The sequence below is a fragment of the Triplophysa dalaica genome, chromosome 10 (assembly GCF_015846415.1).
Source record: "Triplophysa dalaica isolate WHDGS20190420 chromosome 10, ASM1584641v1, whole genome shotgun sequence".
Lineage (NCBI taxonomy): Eukaryota > Metazoa > Chordata > Actinopteri > Cypriniformes > Nemacheilidae > Triplophysa > Triplophysa dalaica.
In genome coordinates, this window is record NC_079551.1 from 19,727,407 (window position 1) to 19,750,843 (window position 23,437).

General features: G+C 38.8%; 1 protein-coding gene across 1 annotated transcript; it reads right to left on the reverse strand.

The window, feature by feature from the left end:
- Positions 1-591: 591 nt before the first annotated feature.
- Positions 592-22,895, reverse strand: slc6a6b (solute carrier family 6 member 6b). The gene is made up of 14 exons (XM_056759085.1): positions 22,725-22,895; positions 16,371-16,600; positions 15,854-15,988; positions 13,371-13,605; positions 12,365-12,497; positions 11,060-11,194; positions 10,573-10,676; positions 10,338-10,462; positions 8,892-9,004; positions 7,483-7,620; positions 6,665-6,767; positions 4,979-5,079; positions 4,104-4,274; positions 592-3,115 (listed from the first exon to the last, which is right to left on the reverse strand). Exons 2-14 carry the CDS (start codon positions 16,597-16,599, stop codon positions 2,960-2,962), a joined length of 1,878 nt encoding a protein of 625 aa, XP_056615063.1. The 5' UTR covers position 16,600; positions 22,725-22,895; the 3' UTR covers positions 592-2,959.
- Between the last annotated feature and the right edge of the window lie 542 nt (positions 22,896-23,437).

Below are 23,437 nucleotides of genomic sequence, written 5' to 3' on the forward strand. Positions count from 1 at the left end.
TATCTTTGGTTTCTAATCATTATTTTTTTTCTTTATCATAGTAAGCATTTATTTAATAGAGATTTGATATTGTCCTAACAAAGTGCCAGTTTTTCTGACAATTATGACAAATCCCAGAGAATTACCTCCGAACGCTCATATTTGGAACGGAAAATCTCATTTAGTATAAGCACAAGTAAAGAATAAAACGTGGCGTGTTTATTAATGATCATGTAGTCACACTTGTATATTTTACCATTGCTTGATCTTTAAATATTATACCCATAAATACCGATCACTTGCACTTTTGGATGTAGGCCATTTAAAAACACTGTGTTCCAAAAGGCATAACCCTAACCTCCCACAACGAACCACAAGACCATCAGAATTACAGCTACCCTAAAGTATTTTATACAAAAACAATAGTTTTTCAACAGGCGTCAATAGTTTTACATTGAGTAAAACAAGCTCGCACAATCCAATGCCGCTTTCTTGGCCTCTTGTTAAAAAGTATTGGTCGTAAAAATGATACACTTCTCCTGTATTCTTTAATAGCCTGCTTGTAAGATAATAATTAGCATTAAAAAAATGAATGCTCACCAAACTCTGAAGGGTTTTTAAAAGATAAATGTTTATTAAGAGATAAAAAGTTTTTTCTTTTTCAGGTACTGTAAAATCTTATTAATACACTCGCTTTCTTTCATATCCTCAGAAATAAAAAAATAAAACATTTCTAATCATTACTTTATAAAGGTTATATCTTTTATTTATAAACACTGCCCCTCAGCTCTATTTCAAAAATGGAAGGGTTTAAAGACACATACAATAGTGGGAAATCATGTCTCTTAAAAAAAAAAAAAAAGATGAGTTCATACTGGAACGCACCCTGAGCCTGAACATTAATTTATGTATTGCTAAGAAATTGTGCCTCTTTCATCATTTACAATGAAGTTTAATCATTTCTTTAACACTTCAATGAAGCATCCATAAGTTACCTCCCTTTTCAATTGGCTGCAGTTCTAGTTTAACTTGGCCAAGAAAACATTATTGAAATAAATTGATTTAAACCATATATTGGCATCAATGCTAACCCATACGTTTAACATTTACGATCTAATTTAAAGTTGAAATAATATAAATCATAGTGAGTAGAACTGCATTGAGTTTTTTTTGGTGTTAGTTTAGCATACCGCACATGGTAGCTTATATTGGCCCCTGTTCATTGTTACTGCCATGAACCTTAAATGTATACAGAATTCCACACTTCCGAGTACCAACTTTTTCCAAGACAGGTGAAGAAAGTAACAATGCATGTTGTTCTACAATTATTGCACATTACAGTTTATAGCAAGCTTCTTTGATGATTAACAGTTATACATGAGATCTATTGGTAATTGTTAAACATAGCAGTCAAATACAGTGACTTTCTAATACAAAAGGCAAATGTGATTGAAAAAAAAACAGCTTAGAGTTGATAAAAATAAAACGAACTAGCCCTGAATCTATGTGGTTTTAAAATCAGGCAGCTTTACATTCCAACATCCTCAAAATAAGAACGCGTTCGGTGTCGGCAAATTTCGTGATTTGGTACTTTTGTATTTTAACTGAACAAGGTTGACTAATAGTGAGTGCTGAAACGGAGACCATTACTTTTTTTATTGCTATGTTAAGGCCCTGATTAACGAAGATCCCAAATATAGCGCACACATTTTTTTGTGCAATCTAACGCATTGAATGTGCACTTTGTGGGTGTATTTTGTGTGTTTCAATAGCCACATGCACAAACCAAGTGTGCGTTACTTATCCTGAAAAGTATGGCTAAACGCTTTGATCGCCCCCTGGTGGCTGGCCACAGATTAGATGTTAAACCACACCCTCTCTATGTAGAATGGGACGTGAGCACAAGTTAAAAAAGAGAATTACTTCAAATGCATTTTTCCTCATTTATAATTTGAATTATTGACTTTATCACACCGATATTCTGCACAGACTTCATCAACATATTTGGCGCAATATGTCAGTGGCCATTTGTGGGACACTTTGGCTTTGTTTTTCTGCAGTGGAGACATGTTTTTTTACAGTTTATAGTACACAATTTGTATGTACGTAAATCAGGGCCAAGCCCTCCGTCTTGCATCTTCTGAACGGTACGTCATTATAGCAGGCAAGTCTCTGTTACTGGTATCTACTAATGCTATTCTTAACATCTCATGATTATGTCAAATGGGGACTGAGACGTTGCCTAGAATTAGTGTGATATGCACTTGTGAGGTCATTCGCGAGATCCAAATCCTATGACGTCGGAAACAAACGCATCCAAACTAGTTAGACTTAATGTACTTAAAAAGTGCATCAAAGGGGAGAAAGTAGTGTCCTTTGTATTAGTGCATCAGCAGGGCTAAAAGTCCTGATTCTTTTGGCCAGCACCAGTCACCATCCCCAGTCTAAACAGTTTGTTGGGACACACTTAGCTTTATAACATTAAAGATCTACAGTAACGTGTAAGGTCTAACACTACCATTGAAAGACACCTCCATAAAAAAGATTTTTTACCTGGGTAGACCAATGTTATCAGTCACGTTAACTTGCGTTTTTTTTCTTCTGTTTACGGAGCCCTTTGTTTTCTTCCCATAATTCAACTCTAAAAACAAGCACTGCTCACTTCAATTTCGATATGTACAAGATAAAAGTGACAAAAATAGAACAGTTATGGTTCTACTTTTACGATACTGTTGTATGTGATCAGTTCTCTCTCTAATAACAGCGACAATAATAGTAATATAATAGTATTACGGTAAAAATATTAAAAAATACAGACAGAAAACATGTAACTTCCTCTGTAGAAAATAAAACAAGGACTCCTAGTGCAGATGCGTAGCAATGTAAACCTGGTCCTACGACTATGTCAAAAGTTACAGATTTTATATATATATATATATCATGGAAAAGCAGATAATTTGAATCCTCTCACAGAGAGCGTTCACATCATAGTTTCTACGATGGTGTGGGTGGGCTTCGTCGAGCCTCCGTTCCAGTTGGGGTCGAGGGGCTGCGCCAGCTCGTTGCTTTTGGGCCGGTATTCTTTGGGGCATGAACTAGCCCCTCCCCTCGCGGGAGCCGCCACAGCTTTGATCCTCTGTAGGGAAACGTAAATTTTCAGTATTAGCTTGATCATTGAGGACTGGAGAATGTTGACTGAAAATGTTTAGCAGAACTTTCAATTACTGTAGGATTGCTTGACATAGAAGAAAAAATGTGATATGCGATGACTTCCTAAATAATGTGACAAACCATATCAATTCATTTGAACCAAGGTTTATACTTCAGTAAAACTATTACAACATTTGTTAAGTAAAAAAATCTGCCGATATATTATTTGAAAAATAAACTGAACAGAAATTAGAAGATGTTTTAGCAATAATCTGAAATAAATCGAAATAAAATAAATGTCTAATCTAATATATATTTAAAAACAGAAAATGTTACCGACACCGATATGACCATTTACACCATTTCAATAAATTGTGCAGCGCTAAATTACTTAAATTAAAGCTGCAATTCGTAGCTTTTGCCTCTCTATCATCATCTCGGTTTAAAACATCAGCTCATGTAAAGATACTTTAAATATGTAATTTGTTTAAGTTAAATAACGTCAAATTTATATTTCCCACAAAATTGTGCCAGATAATATAACAAGATTATAAATCATTATTATAAATTTGATTCGTGGTAAGGACACAATTTGAACACAGATTTTTATGTACTTGCTCAATAACCGATTTGTTATGGATTGCACCTTTAAATCTAAAAGCACTTATTTAGATTCGTTATTTAGATAGTGTGTGTTGCTTCCTATGCAAAACATTCCCTATCATCATCATAAAGTTCAATATTCCTGTAGCTCAGTGGTTAGAGCATGGCGCTAGCAACCCCAATGTCATGGGTTCGAACCCAGGGATTGCACATACTCCGAAACAAATGTACTGTATAGTATAATGCAATGCAAGTCGTTTTGGATAAAAGCATCTGTCAAATGCATAAATGTAAAAATGCATTAAGACGTAATGTAGATCGCAAACAGCTCACAAATGGGCATGTCCATTCATTTCAAAATAATCCCTTACCTCAATAAGGGGCCCATCTGATTGAATGATTTTGATCACAACCACCATTGGTATGCAGATCATGGACGCAAGTGCCAAGGTCCACCCCACTCCAATGGACCAGTCCGGGTACTCATAGACTTTGTTGTACCTCAGAGGTGCATACCTGACCAATGAGAAGACAAAGCATCCCTAGGGTAAAAGACAGACTAGAGGTCACCAGAGTGCAACTCAATCCAAGTTCTTCAACAACAGAACATTTAATCACAAAAGTACCTTCAATCCACATTTATTGAAATTGTGTGGTCATTGTTCTACGCCTAACAACTTAACGTATCTAAATTCTTAAAAAGGAAACCTATGGATTGCAAAGAATCCACCAAGTTTTCAACATAATACGTTAACCCTTGGCAAAAAAGCTGTTTAATTTAGAGGAAGATAAAAACTCATCTAGCTCAAGAAAGGCTATATGACTGTAACAGGGAAAGGATTTCCTTATTTTCTAATAGTCCTATGGCATTCGGAGAAAAATCACATGGAACCTAATCCTCAGCTCCTCACATTTATTCTGTCAGCCGGGCAGATGGTCGTCCCATCTGGGACTCTATAACGACGAGCTGCGACTCAGATTTTTACACCAAATCCAAAGCGGAAAAGCAGCTTTTGGGGGAAGGGATGTCATTTACAGACACAAAACGAACTAGTCTTTTACAGTATAGGATTTGCACGTGTAATTGTAGGTAGTGTGCCGTTATAGTGTGCACTCATTCCCATATTTCCTAATTTCACGATTCTATAGCCTTGGGACGGAAACAGTGCAATTCCAATAATATTGGAAACATAAGTAAAGGACTTTTAAGCCTCTTTTCAAAGACTCTTCTGATAAGAAGACTTACCACACACAGAAGAGGTGTGACCACAGTCCAACTCCATTTCATCCAGGGATTTGGTCTGTAACCAATCATATCTTCAATCGCATCATAGAAATTATCCGCCCCTGTACAGAGAGCACATGTTACGTGTACAATAAAACTTAAGCCTGAAAAGTAAAGGCAATATTACATTACCATGCATTGCACATGGACTCTTATACTGTTGGTGCATTGGTTTCAATTTACAAGTCAGTACAGAAAATTTGTTTTTTGAGATGATTGGAATATTGACTTGTATTTTCTGTTTGTAACTGTAAATGTTGGCAATCCTGACCTATGGGTATATTGCTAATAATATTGGTTTGCATTGTAGCTTACTGTGCAAAGAACACCCAACTTGTAATAGCTTGAACATTTAAGTAAATTATAATAAATTCAAGTATTGTATTGAGAATCGTAACAGTCTAATGCCTTAATAAATGACTCCGTTGACAGGATCTTGTGATTTGGGAAAGCTCACAAGATTTTTTGGGCAATATCGGATGATCAATGGGTGTGCCCGTTATGGTGAGATAAAATGACTAAACCTGTTCTCTCATGATGTGTTATCTCTACAAGAAATTCTGTATCGTGTGGATAAACCCCCCATCATGATGAATGTTGTTTAGACAGAATCTACCCGCATGCAGGTTATACAAACCTGTTCACGACCCATTTCAATTTTTGAATCAAGGTCATGACAGTAGGGAACAATGAGCTTCTGTATGTTTTCTCTTAACTAGGTTGTAGCTCAAAGCATGAATTCAATTGAATGTTTTTTAAACAGATCAGTGAAGGGGAGTGCCTAAAGGTTCCCTGTGTAATTTTTAGGAAGCTCCGTTGACAGAAATGCAATGTCAGAGGTCTACAAAGACCTTACATAATATTTTTTTATGACCATAGAATGAGCTATTTCTATCTACATATACCACGGGTCCCCATGCAGGGAATTCACCATGTTTTTTCAACAGTAGCCTTAAACGGACAAAATGCTCTTCAGAGCGCATTTCGTAAGTACGTATCTCTTTCAGCTAAGAAGCAAAAACGTGATGACATTTTATTTATGTGTCAGCCACCATAGTGCTTCAAAAGGGAGAGGGGAGTGAGCCATTGGTTGCATTTCGCAAACTCACAACTAGATGTCGCTAAATGTCATACACTGAATCTTTTATCATCTCATTTAAATAAACATTAATGAAATTCTAGTTTGAAAGTTTCAGTGTTGCAGATCTAGCTTAAATTAAAGTAAATTTAACTTTGTATTATAGTTGTCTATAATCGTACATTTATCATAAATAGGACGAATATTATGTTCATATACAGTAAATAAGAAATTGTTTTTAAACAGGGATGAACAAATTCTTGTCACTACAATTACATTTTTTATTTATATTTTCACAAAGTTCTAATTGTCGGAAGCTGTTGGGAGTAACACGATCACTACCGTTGATGTGTGTGCATGTTTAGGCCTTTGCGAACATTAAAATAAGCTACTTTTCATTCTATGCTAATTTTGAAGTTGCTGATATACTTTTCCTCTATAGAACATAACAATTTATACATTTTTGCTGTAAATCATACAACAGGACCCCAATTTGTACCCTGGTTATGGAAAGTAATCAATGACATATAGAGACGTTACATTTTCTGTGCACTTGTCATTGGACTTACCATAAACCCAGGCTACAGCAATACATTCAAAGAATGCAACCCATAAAAGGCACACGCCACTGGCTGCATAGTAGTCAAAGAGTTGAAACACATACATGCCACCCTGAAACAAAACACACACAAGTAAGAAAAGTCAGTTCTGTATTTTCAATAGACATAACTACTGAAACTAAGGGGACAATAAGACGGATATGATCAGAACCTGCCTAAACAGTTAACTGCTTTTATTTGGGTGTCAAAATGATTTGTTGCACAATGCATTCAGGGGCATCATAAGACATTAGGTCACGGAAAAATTGGGAAGCTGTGTGGCTCGAACCACAAAATAGCATTCCCGGTTTATCGCTGTTCCAGGGCTTCAAAATGGACGGGGCCAGAGAAATCTTGCTTTGTCAGACCCGGACGGATCTCCTAGTATAGCTATGCCATTCCTCTGTGGATTTGTCACTGTTCTAAGCAGGTCAGGATGCCCATAAAAAGACATGGAAGTTGAAAAGATAAGGCAGAGAGAGTGGAAAGCTTTTTCTTATGGGAGAGTGCTCTGGCCCAGGTTTTGGCATGACTATGGCACACTGCTTCATTACAGGAACTGAGAGTTTAGTTGAGCGCCACACAATATCAAATGACAATGTTGCTAAAATCCTAAAAGGAAAACATATGGTGCCAGCGTTTAACTAAGCTGTATTTGATACTCTCCTCATTTAGCAAGAATCACAAACTAGTCCAGTAGGTGGGTGATATGTGGTAAAGTCTTGAATTAGTGTTGTGTTTAATAAAATGTAAAAAAATTCATCGAGGTCATAGACTATCGAACTTACCTGGGTGACCATGGTTAGTCCCAACAGGAAGCTCAAAAAACAGACTATAGCTATAAAGATTTCACGCCGATAACCCTTCCGTAGGAAGGATGGATACAGATCCACTAAGGATGTGATCTGCCCTTCCACTTCAACAAACTGGGGAAAGAAAAAACGTTGTCAGTTTGGTAAAAAAAAAGTCAGGAATGAAAAAGCTAAAACATCAATATCATCCGTTTACGTAAATTCCACATAAACTGGAACATATCGCTGCTGTCCTGCATAAACCGTGTACCTCAATTTTTCTGGTTTTTATTTCTCCATATATCATTATTGTTGGTCACCCTTGATGTTTGTCACTGGGTTTTGCAAATATACATTAAAAGTATTAAAAAGTGCTTATGAAATTAGGATTTCTGAGGTTTCAGAAAGACAGCAAATAGAGAAAAGGTGTGGTATGATGGCATAAAAATTGTTAATATGTGAGAATGTTGGCAAACACAAAACGGTGGCATCCATTGAATTCTCAGAGGTTTTGTCCATAAAATGGAAGTCAATGTGGTTTAATTGACTTAGTTGTTTGGCTACCAATATTCCACAAGATATCTTTTTTTTTTTCTGCAGAAGCAAGAAAGTCATACAGGTTTAAAACGACATGAGGATGAGTAAATGAAGACAGATGAACTGTTCTTTTAACTAAGAAGCTATTGTCGACCCCGAAAAAGACAATCCATCCTCAGTGTAAGAGAGCTTTAAAGAGTAACAAGCTTTGGTGAAATAAATCCATTATCCCAGTACAGTAAGCAGAACAGTACATAGGAACCCCTTGTGATTCAGCACAGCTGAGCGAATCTCAATGTAGCTTAACTTATTGTACCACAAAACACCATGCTTGATGTGGGTGGTAACTGATTCAGCAGAGTGTTTCATTTCACTGGAGCCGAGAAATGTGATAGTACAGGACTTCAGATGCCAAAGTTTGGACGTCCATTTCTGTGTTACTGTTACTATGTGGACTTTAACTTGTTACTTGTTAACTTGTTTCTCAGACTTGTAGATCGTTTGCTTTGTTCAAAAACAGGGATGACATTGTTCATTGATGCCTAAACAAACCAGACAAAGGACAGTCCACACAAGTCAGGTGTGAAAATGCCCTTAGTGTTATAAATTGCAAATTTCAATTAATAAATGGGCTGAAAAATTGACGTCGTACCATTTGTGAAAATTCCATTAAGCCTTTATTCACATTTTACTATATTACAGTCATATTTACATATTTTCATGTTGTTACACATATAATTTCTGATGCGATAGATTCAACTATTGCAAAGGCTTCATGGAATTCTATCAAGTAACGTTATGGAGGTGCGAGCAACCAAATTATCGGTACTCTGAGCGTTTAGCATACCAGTTTTTCATTGGACACTCACCTGACTGTCGAGGCCCAACAGCAGAAGCATAATGAAGAAGAGAATGGCCCAAAACGTAGGCAGTGGCATCATAGTCACAGCTTTAGGGTAGGCAATGAAGGCTAAGCCAGGACCTGTTGGGTAAAGAACAGTGGAGAGCGCATAATTAGCAAGGCTAGTCATTTGCACACTTTGATCTATGCCGCTGTGGCATGCTTCCGTCGTTGGCACAGACCAAAAGAAGACATGAAAGAAAAACGTAGCGAGAGTCTACATGACAAAGCGAACAAGCCAGGCAAAATGTCTGCCAATGGTTCGTCCAGAGACTGTTTCATCAGCCTTCTTTGGAAATTACCCTCATGATGTTACTGTAGCTTTGGCTACTTTGGAATCTAGAAACTGACACTGCATGTTGCATGAGAGTAAAGGCTAATTCCCTTGTATGACTCAACAGGATAGGAGACAACAAACAAACACCATGCCTTGCTACCATAACTGCAACATTTTGACGTTGTGGAGATAACCTGTACAAGAGGTTAAAAACACAATGGACGAAATCTGCACATGTATAGTAAAACCAATTCAAACAATCCAAACCGATGACTGAGGTAACAGCATCAAAGTTCGATGACAATAAAAAGCATTTTCCACAGAGTCCGTTTGCTGAATCCACAACCACATTGTTCAACTCCAGCTACTTTCCAACAAGCTACTTAATACGTCTTGGCATGAAAAATGAATCCAACCAATTCATACAGAAAGAATCCCTGTTAAGGATTCAATGCAAGGCAGTTCAAGTACAGTTTAGGTTTGTGATAAAGATGTGTTTTGTGCACCTGAGCACAAAGACAAACTTAGACCAGAGTCTCCATTGAGGAGGGGAAAAACATGATCAGTATTAAGGACTCTGAAAATCAAGAAAGCCATCATGTCAGCACACTCGACTGTCGAGTAGACTTTCCCACAGGAGAAAGTGAAACAATTCTAAGGATTGAAGCCTGAAGAGACATCTTGAAAACCGTCCAACATAGTTTATAGGGTAGAAGAAGGAACCGGTAGGAACCGACTTAGCAACCTCTAATTGTGTTAAGAGCTGTTGAGGAATTAAATCCAAAATCTCCAAAAGGCCTTTATCATGATGGTGGCACAAGAGGCATCTTGATTTGGCTCAACCATGTCACCTGTGTAATCCTGCTTGACAGCCCTCAATTCTAAATGCAAAGTTGTCGCAATCCACAGTTGACCTGTGCATTAGTAGATTTAGTAGATTTTTTCCAGAGGCTCCAAAACGTCAGTTTGTCTGACGAATCCAAACCAATCTAGCGACAAATAAGTCCTGGACGTAAATCGTTCTATTTGGTTCCCAATTGTTTACTGTTGCCGATGTTTGCTGTTGTTTTCAACTACAGGATTTTGATGTTATTTGCAGCAGCAGTGCCCACCATCACTGCTGCTTGACCCTCGTACCTGACTCTGCCACATCGGCTATGTCCACCCCTTGCTCTTGTGCCATGAAGCCCAGGACGGAAAATATTGCGAAGCCAGACACAAAGCTGGTAGCGCTGTTCAGGCCTCCAAGCAGCAAACAGTCCCTATGTCACACATATGTCATGGAGTTCGTTAATTAACAAAAAGGAACCCTACGGTCCCATTGCCTGCACTGGACTAAAACCCCCTCCCACCCCGGGACGTAGAAACCCACCTGTAGCAGTTGTATTTGTACTTGTTGTAGCTTCCCAGCGATGTCATGGCCCCAAGACAGATGGCATAAGAGAAGAAAATCTGCGTCCCCGCATCAATCCAAACCTAGACACAAGACGCCAAACTGTTTGTTGACTGAAAAGCATGATTGGAAATGCTAGCTGTTTTGTTGATTATCCGGCGAGACAAACTCAAATATTTGTGTGCGTTCCACCTCTTGCAAGTCCTCCAGAGCTGTATATACCATCAAGAACTAATATAAATTGTTACGACTACTGGATGTCATGTTTAGATTTGTGAAGCATTCCATCAAGAGTCCATCAATTTTTTATTTATGTCGACTGTTGTATAAATCTCGGGTTTTACATCATGTACATCTAAAGTTCAAGTTGCATATATTTATGTTGACTGTTGTATACATCTCGGATTTTACATCATGTCCACCTAAAGTTCAAGTTGCACATATGCACATATCCATAAGATCTTACCTCTGGATCTGCAAGGCGAGTGACATTCGGGTACAGATAAAATTTGATGCCCTCGGCTGCCCCAGGAAGAGTTACACCCCGTACCAGTAAGACGATTAACATTACAAATGGGAATGTTGCAGTGACATACACAACCTAAAAACAAAACAGGGAATGCTCAAATTCGAAGTTGTGTGAAAAAAATACATACTGTAAGCAATGTAAGTGTTATGACAATTCACTCAGTGATGTTTCACTTGGTCTTTAAAAGACGCAGGGGCCATTCAGACAGAATGGATTTTTCCTTCCAATGCGTTCTTTCCCATTGTTATCTTTTGAAGTGTCTCACACACACGAGCGCCTCGTTTTTAAGACACCATGTCAAGTAAAAAAAAAAAAGCTCTGCTTATCAATGTCTGTTCCAAAAGCAGTGAACCAATCAGAAGAATTTGGAGGCGGGGGAAAGTTGGGAGATTCTGTTTACAGTAGCAAGTTGGCATGACAACTGTTTTATTTGCCAGCAAAATGACTGAGGAGGCGTTATAGGCTGCGCTTTTAAAAAAACATATCTGAGCGCTGCATCTCTGCGTCTAAAGCACATTCTGTCTGAATGGCCCCGTAATCGTCACAAACATTCCGAAACAACATTCTGTCAAAACAGTTTCCAAGGCTAACATGCCATTTAAAGCTTAACTGCACTGACGGTTTGATATTGGATTTAGTAGGTTTGCTTTGTGGTCAGTAATTGTTTTTTTTTTATATCCTTCCATCTTGTAACTTTTGGTTAGTCATAAATTCTACCACGATGTGGCAAAAAACGTCAAAACATCTATTATCTGTAAACAGGTTTCTAACTGCATTGTGGCATGACAAATATGCAGAGTCCCAAAGTTAATGCCAGAGTAACGAATTGTGATCTCAAAGATCTTTAATTGACATAACCCAAAATAAGCAGGTTAAAGAGAATATTTCACACAAATTGAAATGGCTGCAAGCCAAGGGGAAAGGCTTAAAATAAGCTATGTTCAAATTACTATAAAGAAATACGATGTGACAGTGTCTTGGCAGGAGCACTGATAAGATTTACAACTGCATGCTCAAGGGAAATGTGTAATTAGGTCAAGACAGCGCGTTTACAGATTGACTTTGCCATCTTTATCGTGAAAGAAGTTTAGCCATCTATCGCTAAGGTAAAACGGCAGGTAAGGTTGTCTTCAAATCCCCCTACCTAGTTAAACAGTGACTCAGATGACCCAGTAAAGACTTACAGAAAAATATTAATAGTTCTTCAGTTAATTGACTCATGTGAATGTATTGTAAGCTCACCTTCCCAGTGGACTTCACACCTTTCCAAATACAGAAGAAGCAGATGACCCACATAGCGAAAAGACAAAGAGCCAGGTCCCATTTTACGTGACCCATGTCCTCGATACCATCAGAGATGCTGAGAACATTTCGCCTGTGGTGGAGGTAAGGTTTTTGGTGAGGAACTTAACAGTTTGAGGTGGTACGAGGAGAAACTTAGACTTTAGACATTAAACAGATTCTGCTATGAATTTAAAGGAACAATAAAGGGTTTTTAGGAGGATCAATTGACAGAAATGCAATATAATATAGAAGATTTTCTTCAAGGGTCTATAAAGACCATACAAAATGAACTGTTATCTTTCTAATACCTTAGAATAAGCTGTTTATATCTACATGCAGAGCGGCCCTAAATGCTCCTCTGGGGTGATTTTAAGACCCTACATGCTCCTCTGGGGTGATTTTAAGACAATATTTCTCTCCAACGAGTCTGCTGGAAAGTATCTCCATAGTTATCTATGATTGTCTCTGCTTAAAGCCTTAGTACTGCCGGTCCTAACGTGTCTCTGCTGGAAAGACTTTATAATATTAACGCAGGTCCTAGCTCCTGCCTGACTTTTATCCTTCAAATCCACAGACCTTTTATTTGATGTAATAAATAAGACATCGCTCTTTCTACAGTCTTTCTAATGCCCGCATGATCTCTTCCCTGCGTCAACATGAGAACGACTTATTTTTGTTTTATGGTGGCCACCGTCGTGTTTGGACTGAGTGATTCATTGCAGATCTATAACACAACACGAGTGGACTTTGTAAATCAAAAACTGCACCTTTAAATGGAGGGCATCTTTTACCTACCACTCTCCAAGACTAGTTTCAAGCAGCTAATGCCAAATTTTGCCTGGTTTGGGATTTGTTTTATTAGGGTTGTAACTTTGCAGGACAGTGGTACTCCTTGAGCATGCTGGACTTTTCAAGCCTTTTACAACCCAACTGTGTACCCAACAAATATACATGAAGGACTTACTCCCAGAACTCAGTGACGGGAGAGGTGAAGTTAGTGGCATTTGCAGCCGCCCAGAGTGTCTTATTCTTGCGGAGGGTATCCTCCACGCAGTTCTCCGTGTTCCATTTGTTGTTGCAGCTTGCCCAGGGGAGCTCTGGTTGAAAGCACTGGAACAAGTAGTACAAGCCCCAGGCCAGGATCACAATGTAGTAGACGTTCAGCAGAGAAACGATCACAATGGATGCGTAGCCGATACCTGCGCAAAGAGAAGGTATTGAGAATCACCAGAGGCCCCACCTTACGATATTATCACAATGCTTGAGTCACGATATGGTTGTATTGCGATTTCACTACTGTAAGTATTGCAATGACATCTCCGCTCAATGAATCAGTGGACTCCAGTGTACCGTGACAGCAGATAAATAAATGATAAACTTCTCAGAGATACTTCACAATCTTCTCATCCTTGCAGCTTAATCATGGAAAAAACATGTCTGAGCTGAAGGAAAATGATGTAAGAAATTGGCGTAAGTGTCTAAACTGTGTAAATCAATGCTGGCCACGTTAACTGGAAAGCAAACAGATTATGTTGTCATTTAATTCGCTAGCACAAGGATAAGCGTAAATTAGCAGTTTGCACTCTGCTAGATTCTTGTTCAAATAAGTAATACATATGTGGTCATGCAATATTTTTGGGAAGTTTGATTTTGTTTTTATTATATAAGGGATTAAAGAGATTCTTTGGGGGAATTTAAACTTTTTCAAGCACGTCAGGAGTTATTTAATGTCTTTCAAAGCTGTGCACCCCAAAATGATAATAGCTCATTACTTGCTCTTGGCGTTACCTGAGACAGTAACCTTTCATTTTCTAGCCCTTAAATTTAGAGACTACACCGTACTATTTGTCAAAGAAGACATACCCAATTGTGCAAGGTACTTTATAAGGAACTCCTTTTTATAGCCAACAAACTAATTCACAGCTGCCAAAGGTCTGGTGCCAATAAGTATGTATTTCTGTTTTCACATGTATTTCTGTATTCACTTTGACCGTTATATTTATATATTTGCTGAGATGCATCATTAGCAGCTGTTTCTATGGGTCACTATATGTACGTCATCCCCCATACTGGAAAAGTATTTGAAGACTCGAGAGCAAGTTGACTGTGTGTCTGCAACCGTAAATTTTGTTAACTCATTTATAAATGTCAAACATTACTTTCTGTTGTGTAGACCCAAACCATGTCATTTCTTAACTAGCAAAATATAACAAAACAAAGGTAAAGCTAACAGCTGCTTTTACAGAGATGTGCAATGTTGTGGCGCCTTGGAAAACTCATTATTTCTTTCTTACTGTGCGTTCAGGCCATCGCCGTCGAGAGCATCGAAAATCGCTCTGCCCGCCCTGCCAACAACACTGTAGAAAGAGTCTTGGGTGCGCTGACGCTCTGGTGTAGATCAAAATCTTATCTTATATTTATAGGGGCCGCAAAGCAAACAAACTTGATGATCTTATGAACACTGACCACAAGAAATTGATTGGTGGAATGAACATTGTAGTTACACGTTTGCTAACGAAATAATATTTTGCAGCAGTAACACTGTTTAGCATGCTCTGGCGCTAAAGTTAGTTTGAAATTCCCACTTATTTACAGAAACTGTATAACGTTAATGCACATAATCAGCAACTCGCCAGGAACACAAACAATCTTAGACACCATGGTCCACGCATCAATTTTTTATTTATGTCCCTGTACGCAAATTGTATATGATTGGGAAACCTGCCACAGCAATAATCGACCTCTCCAAACCAAAGTTTTACAGGGCTGTGTTCTTTGGAATCCCCTCAAGCATGGGAATTCTACGTTCCGATTGATTCCCGCCGAACCGCGTCATTGCTCATTACCATAAAGTTAAATTGATTTCAACTTTCTTTGACGCCCTCAACGGGCAAGATAGGCCGCTGCTCGCCACGGGCTCACATTGAAAATGATTGACTTCCAGCTATTTTGACGCTCACAATGGCGGCGGTCTGAATACACAGTTAGTGTAAGTAATGACAAAAATTGAGATGTTGACCGTTCCAAAGATGGTGGACGGATTGATGTGATGAAGCCGTCGACTGTATCTACATATGCATATCTATGCTAGCAGTATACTGCGATTGAGCTTAGAGCAACATAAAACCATGAAAAAATTATGTTTTCCTTTGATAGGTGACGTGTATGCGTAACACCATATAAAAATGTCTTAACCTCTCACCTAACATAACCCTGACTGCTAATATTATAAACTGATAAACAAAACAGACATTAATGGAGAAACGCATCGCTTATCTAACAACCCATATTTCAAAACTTTCAGACAGCTGGTAGCATCTGACACGCCTCTAAATTCACGTTCTTACCACAAATTATTTTTTATGTTTTTTATGCTTTAATCAGTTCAGGGATTAAACTGCTTAAAGTTCTGTTCTTTTCCAAGAAATACATCTGCGTGAAACTTACCTGTGAAAATGGGACAAAGTTTCTCCCAGCAGGTGATTCCTCCCTGTGAAGTGTACTGGCCCAGCGCCACCTCCAGGAAAAACACAGGCAAACCTCCACCGAACAGAAAGATGAAGTACGGGATGAGAAATGCACCTAGTTGAAGATAAAGAGAAGATTCTCTTAATTCCGTCAATAATTAGATTTGACTAACTGCTGGATTAGTGTTTGACTCTTTGAGTTAACTTATACTGGCTTGCATGCTTTTTTAATACTTCCTGACGTTGTGAAGTGGGTGAATAAGGGGGATGACAGTTATGCATAGGTGAAAATGTAAGCCAAAATCTAACGGTTCCTTTTAAGGCCATACTAACTATGGTGGATATCTGGCCTTTCTGATATGGTTGACCATGTATAGCCCTTTATTTTAATAACCAACTCACTCCCACTCCTCAAAAAATGTTGGGTCCGAGACCACATGGCCCTGAAACTAACAATATTTAACTAAAGGTTTAATCTTATCAAGAAATATACTCGCCTCCACCATTCTTGTAGCAGAGGTACGGGAAACGCCAAACGTTGCCTAAACCTACAAAGCCCCCGGCGACTGACAAAAGAAAGTCAAGCTTGCTCGCCCATTTTTCCCTTTGGGGGTGTTTTCCCTCCGCTTCGTCCTCCGGCCTTGTGCCTGGGCTCTTTCCGGGGGACGGTTTCAGAATATCTTTGTGGAAATCCTTCAGACACTGGAGTTTCTCTTTTTGGGCCATGCTTAAGCAGAAGGGGACAAAACAGGCAAAATTAGATTTTTCATTGAAACCCGAAGGCCTTGAAAGTGCAGAGAACAAAAAGACTGTATAACGTTTTAAACATCTAAAGCATTAATAACAAAAATAAGTTGTTAATTTGGAACGGCAGCTTTCCAGACATGAGAAATATCCAAACCGAAAGTTAACCTCATTTCTACGGCAGTTAAAGTTACTGTGTGTGGTTTTAACACAGGAAAGCATGAAAAAACAACATGCACATGGGGACTCTGCTAGTTTAAAGTCTGTGTGAACTTGAAGTTACAAAATTGTGTATTGTAAAGTATTTCCGAGATGAAACGTAATAACGAATAAGAGTTGTGTTGTGTTAATTTCGGACCATAAAACTAGTAAGTTGCACTAACAAAGTGTGTAAATGAGTAAACGGGGCCAATTTTGAGTTCATTTCAACTTAAAAGTTTACTTAAAATAAAAGTGTACTTGTAAGGACACGCTGCTGGCCTTATTCTGAACGATTAATAAAAGTTAATTCAAAGAAAAAAGGTTTAACTTTCATTAATAATCATGTGAGAACATCCTCCGCTTCTGAAACAACTATGTTTTCCGACTGAAGTCAATAATCTTATTTCATTTCAACCCCTTCCCTCCAACCACCTGCCATATAGAGACGACTACTACATGCTGCTTTTAAGTAAATTCAAATTTAATCAAAGTACATGAATTACAAGGCATTTGATCAAAAACGACACCTTGATTTATTCATCTGGAGCTTTGAGCGTCCTGAATCGCCCATGTGTTTATCCAGCCCATGTCCCTTTAACTAACAGTGTTTACGCTGTCAGGGATCTGTTCAAGGATGGAGTAATTATGTCAGGCCTGGCGTCTTCTGTTTCAAAGCACGAGCCAGACTCGCCATGGAGCCCCGAGATGAAATCCCAGAGAGTAAGATACCAAAGTCGGCTCCAACATCCCTCCCTCTTAAACTGCTTGGCAACGATTGAACAAACTATAGCCACACTGTGAGGCTGCTTTCTCAAAAACAAGTCTGCTTTTTGCCCTGCTCTCAAGGAGACGGTAGAAGAGGGAAAAAAATTCCTATTGCATTTGACACTTTATAAATACGCGTATTTTCCCTTTTCCTTAATTTTAAGGGTAATTCCTTAATAAAAACGTCTTTAAAACATTAATTTATGAGTGTGGATGCATGCCAGGGCTGAAACTATAAGCTATAGCAGTTCTTCAGATAACATTTGTACAACATTGGAACGCCTCTTTGTTTGTCTTTAGTTAATAATTGTAATGTTTTGTATGGCAATTTTTATCGGAAACATTTAAGGTGAGATGTGTTGACTACTAAAATACCAGATAAAAGCTTCCTTAGCATCCAACCTGGCAACGTGAATCAAAACATGATCTCGACCCCCAGAAAAACATTCACTGGTGATTCACCCCAGACTGTTACACAACAGTTTAAAGACCCCAACTTAAAGGTCTAAAGAGGTCGACAAATTTCGCTAATCCCCTTGAGATAAATTCAATCTGTATATTTTAGGAGTTTAGGAAGCCCAATGTTTCAAAACTAGAGCAACATCCATATCTTCACTTTCCTATTCCATTCAAAACACAGCGGTGACACAAAGGGTCCTGGCAAGAAGTCAAAGTAAGCATGCGAGCTATTGAAAACTCGACCCATCTAGCAACAACCTTGTTTAATTAATTGAAATTGCTCACAATGTTTTTGACCACGGGTGAATTATTTGCCAACAGAATTTCTAGCGCAAAAAAATGCAATATTTATATCGTTTTTCGACAGCTTCGCTAGACTCAAAGAATCATTAAGTGATAACTAAATACACTGACAAAGTTACATCTTTACAACGTTAAAACCACGTTTGCACACTTTTTTAAATTGACACAAACACCCTATGCAAGAACAAATTTACAAAATCGATATAAGGGACACAGGCTCTGTAACATAGCAACAAAGTTCATTCATGCCCTCACTTTCACTTACATTTCTTTCATGGCTGAATTCAATTGGTCTGTGTTGTTTCCTCAGCAGACACCATACCTCTGACTGCATGGCCCTAATCTCTCCGAAGCTAAGTGTAAGCCGAGGTGACACCAAAACCCGCCCCCAGGCTAAGACAATTAAAACCAATCATCAGATTGGTCACGGCTCTGAAGCAGAGGATAACCCCCGCGATGGTAAATTTCCACTCTTCAGAAGCATCTGAGATCTATCCGAAACTATTTTTCTTTGCATGCACGGCGTCCTCTTTTGGCAACCCGAGCCCCGGACGCGACAAACGAGAGCATGTGGACGGCAATCCAAACCTCTGTGGCGTCTCTCGTGAACATCTGATGACTTGTCGGCTGTTATCATGCTTTCTGCCATTAATAGCTTTGGATTTCACAAGACGCATTGACATGGAATGCTCAGTCATAGGACTTTTGGAAATATAATTTAATTCACCACGTACATGGAATGTTTATCTGCTTAGCATTTAGCTTTCTAAAGCCACTGCCAACAACCCCGTATTCCAATGTTGGGTTGGATGGGTTTGGGTTTGTTGGTAGTGTAAACATCTCAGCTTCCCAAGTTATAACTTTACATTCAACAACAAACATCAGAACGTTTGAAATGTTGGTGTTTGTTGGGGTTGCAGGATGCAGGATGCAGCCCGCAGATGTGTACTTTTTCTAAGCTTGTTTGTACACAGAGTACGATATTTGACTGACTGACAAATGGTGAGCAGCGTAGCGAAGACAAGGCCAAGGGAATGTGCATGGACTAAATGTGGCAAGTGACAAAAGCGCATTGTAAGTCAGGGACCAACTTGTTTTCCTCAGCCTTTTGAAGCAGGCAGCAGAGGGTTGATAAGGAACAATGCCGACTTGTGCCTGCAGGACCATTTCTATGCCTTTTAGAGGAGGCTTTTGGTTCAGGAGCCAGAACAAAGAATCTGTTTGGCATTTTAAGGCCTTTTAGCAAAAATAGTGACATCATTACGTCATTGACTATGTCTGTTTTATTCCTAAGTGGCAACTTGAAGTTTTGTTCAGAATTACTAGCCCCCCCTTCAGGCCCAAATGTGCAGTGGACCAGCAGAGCATCCTATACGTTCCAAGAAGCCTCCAAGAATTTCCTAATAAGAATCCATTCGTTTTATTGGTCGGCGACCTCCACACCCAAATGAACCGTCAACTTTGCCATCTCAGAAATGTCAAGTCCTGATTATCCAGTTAGGTTTTAGGCATGGAGTCTGCACGAGGTGCTCAGCCCATTATAAAATGTCCTTATTTTAAAACCATGTTAGCATCAGGGGTACATACAGTACTTTGCAATGATGCACGGAAATGAAGTCATGAACTTTAATGTCAGTTGTTGACAGCAGTGTGCATGATATATGGCATGGTGCATTAAGGGTAAACTTAGAGCATTAATGCTTTTATTTAGCATTAATGCTCTGCCCTGTCTTTGCAATACCCGTGTAAAGTTTGAAGCACTTATCTGTGCGATAATGGAATTGTAAATGATGCAAATGACCAAACCTTTTTCGATATATCATTGGATATCAAGACACTTGCATTTATTTAAGGTCCAACCAGGAACTTTGTGCCATGCATAGTAGTAGTATCTATAATAGCGAACCTGTTGGGTCTAGGCCAGAGGATCAGATGAATAGCATGGTCTTTCGGAAGCCATATAATAATTTCCCAAAGAGTAATCTAAATGATTTTACAAAAACCAAAGGTCCTATAGAAAATTGGGCTTGAACTCTGGTTAATAATACACCCTGATGCAATTTTTTTGCCTGAAATCCAATGCAGTGGATTTAGGGTTAACTGTGCATAGTTTAAAATATTGTAAAAAAGGATAAGGTAGGTAAGGTGAAAACTTCTGGATCATTTAATTGAGCAATATTTTATGTGAACAACATAAAATTGTGTTTAATACTTAAAGCCTCTTTGCTCCCCAAGCAGCACTCTCATGTCTCTGGCTATGCATGGCAAGTTAGATCGTAGACAAACAACATTACAGATTGACATATAAAAAAAACTCTTGCAACTGTAAATTTTGCTCATCCTGGATGTTGCGTTTCATCTGGTTTGAAAACGATGCTTAAGAGGTTAATGCTATAAATGACATCAATCAGCACAAGTTGTACTGTAGGTGTATTCCAAGAGCGTCTCAAACGTCAGAGATCAGATTTCTCACATACTGTAACTCTCTGTGGAAGGGTCCACTAAGAACTTTTACCCGCGTGTACTTACAACCTTACAAATGTCGTGTTTGTTCAAGTAGAATAACCGAACCAAAACACTTCTTAAGTTCTGTTTCCGAATACATGCTCAGAAAAGGAAGCTGGAATAGACTGTAGATTTGTATATTGTATATTGTGGGGCGGTGGTGGTAAATGAGGGCTACACTTGTTTAAATACTTGTTGAATTATACCAAAAAAGCTTTTTTTATTGAACGGGGGCAATACAATAAACTTGCTAGAATGCTGGAGTTCAAAGTCTACAGCGTAAAACTAATTTCTGGGTAGTCTGTTGACAGCGGTAAACACTGAACAGTACTGCCTTTGTGAAATCATGTCGGACTTATTTTAATTACATCAATTTAAGAAAGTTCAAACATGGATAGCTGATAGGCTCACCCTTTTATGCCCAAGATACAGATACCACATGGAGTTACTGTTTCCTTGTTTTTCCCTTCACAAAGATAATTGCATCGGTCACCAATGCATATTGGTTGTTACCCTTATTATCAGAGTGCTATGGCAAGTGCGCAGAAACCTAAACTCTGTTTCCTGGATTGGGTTTGTTTAAGTAGGGCTCTACACTACAGATGACTTGCCAGCGAGCTGACTGACATCCGCGCAACCTTTATCACTAGATGAAGTGCACTTGCTTTGCCTGAATTGACGCCAATACATGGAGACCTCTTTACGCACGGGACGAACATAGGGTTATCATATTATTTTCGTGCGTTTCTGGCTTGTAACGCATTGGAATTTCACACCAATAAGGCACAACTGGATCTATATATTGCATAAAGCGCAAAGCTGTCACGAACCCGGATTTAAAGTAACGGGATGAAGTAAAATTGCGATCGTTTAAGACGGACATGTCGCGTAAAGGTCTGTTGACAGAAGACGCGTCTGCATGCGCTTTTAATGCGTTCTATGTGTAAACATGGGTCCGGCGTCTTCCTCGCAAGTGTAGTTTCGCTTTTGCTGTTTTTAACCAGCGCGTCCTCGTGATCTGCGCCTGAAACACCCGTGCCAACATCCGTTTCAACAAAATGCGCGTTCATTTCACGCTTGCGATGTATTGCTGTATTTTTCCGAGACTCAAGGTAGTGCGTTCGAGCTGTGTCAATGGAACGCAAATGCGTCCTGCATCCAACAGGTTGAAGTTGCATCGTTACGGTTTGGCTCTACCAACACCATGACAAAGTTGCATAGACACCTAATGCTTTGCATGCAGTAAATGTCAACGGTGATGGCAAAAATGTTGCAATAGGTGCACGACGGTAAAGGCTGAACACATAAAAAAGTAACCCGTCTATTCTAAAAGCTGTTTGCATCTAAGCGCATGTCTATTCTTAACGCTTTGCAGTCAGCATCTGTCAGTTATATTTGCCTCGAGAGTGAATGGAAACTCAGTGGCAGCATTGAGAGAAATCTATTTATCCAGACTATGAAAAAGAAGCAGTTTATATAAATCACAAGTCTTGATGGTGTGATCATGAATAAAGGCTCTGTCAGATCATGGTCCTTAAAATAGGATAAACGGAAAGCACGCGCATATATAAGACTGACAGTAACAAATGCGTCTACTGTTGTTAAACTACTATAAATGAATGTAGACTTCAACATATGATGTTTTCATAACATGAGATAAAATCTCTAAAACAAACTTTTAAACTTCTTCCTCGATTTCTTGTCAAACACCTAAGGTAACCAGGACAGCTGATTCAAATAATGCATGATTAGTAAAAATCGAGAAAAAAATCTTAAAATGTTAAGAAATGAAGAAGGCTATAATGTTTTCAGAGCTCTGGCATCGTTGCATTAAATTGAACATAAAAGGGTAAATAGAAGAAAACATTTGTTACCTTTTACGGTTTATTTCCTTTAATTCCTTTGAAAAGATCGTTTCCCTTCTGTATTGTGCGGCGACCGAGTGCTGAATAACAGAGCTGGTGGTAAATTTAGTTTATGAGCTTTTTTTTCTGACCTTTGTCTCTCAACATGGGTGACCATTAGACATCACTAGTGGAAAAACACCGGCCTGCCTCCCGTCCGCGGCAGCAGCGCGTCTTCTTAAAGCGCCAGCTTCCTGCGTTCAGAAAAGCGCGCCTGTAGAGTGCATCACTGGTGCCGTGCGTCCGTGCACAACAGCGCCGCCGCAGGACAACAAATGTATTACACCGGCAGACAGCGCACAGTGTAAAGGAGGACGAGGCTAGTTGTCACACGAGAAAGTTGGATGTGTCAACAAAAGTCATTACAGGGGCTTTTAAGCTTCAGTTCTTTAAAAAGAGAATTTCAAATATAGTCTTAGCTCTTAGGTAAATAAGTAGACACAATTAACCATACTGGCATTTATTTGGGCAAGAGTATGCAGTGTTCTCAGGACAAAGTTGTTCATAGATTTCAATCTGTTTAGGTTGTCACAATGTGTTTTTTTAGTTGGTTGTGAATTATATTTTCAGTCTTTAAATGTCTTTAATAAGATATTTTATAATAGGTGTGACCAAATGCCCCTTGTCAAAGTCTGCTCAATAAACTAGGCAAACAGTATGAACATTCAACAGATTTTTATTTC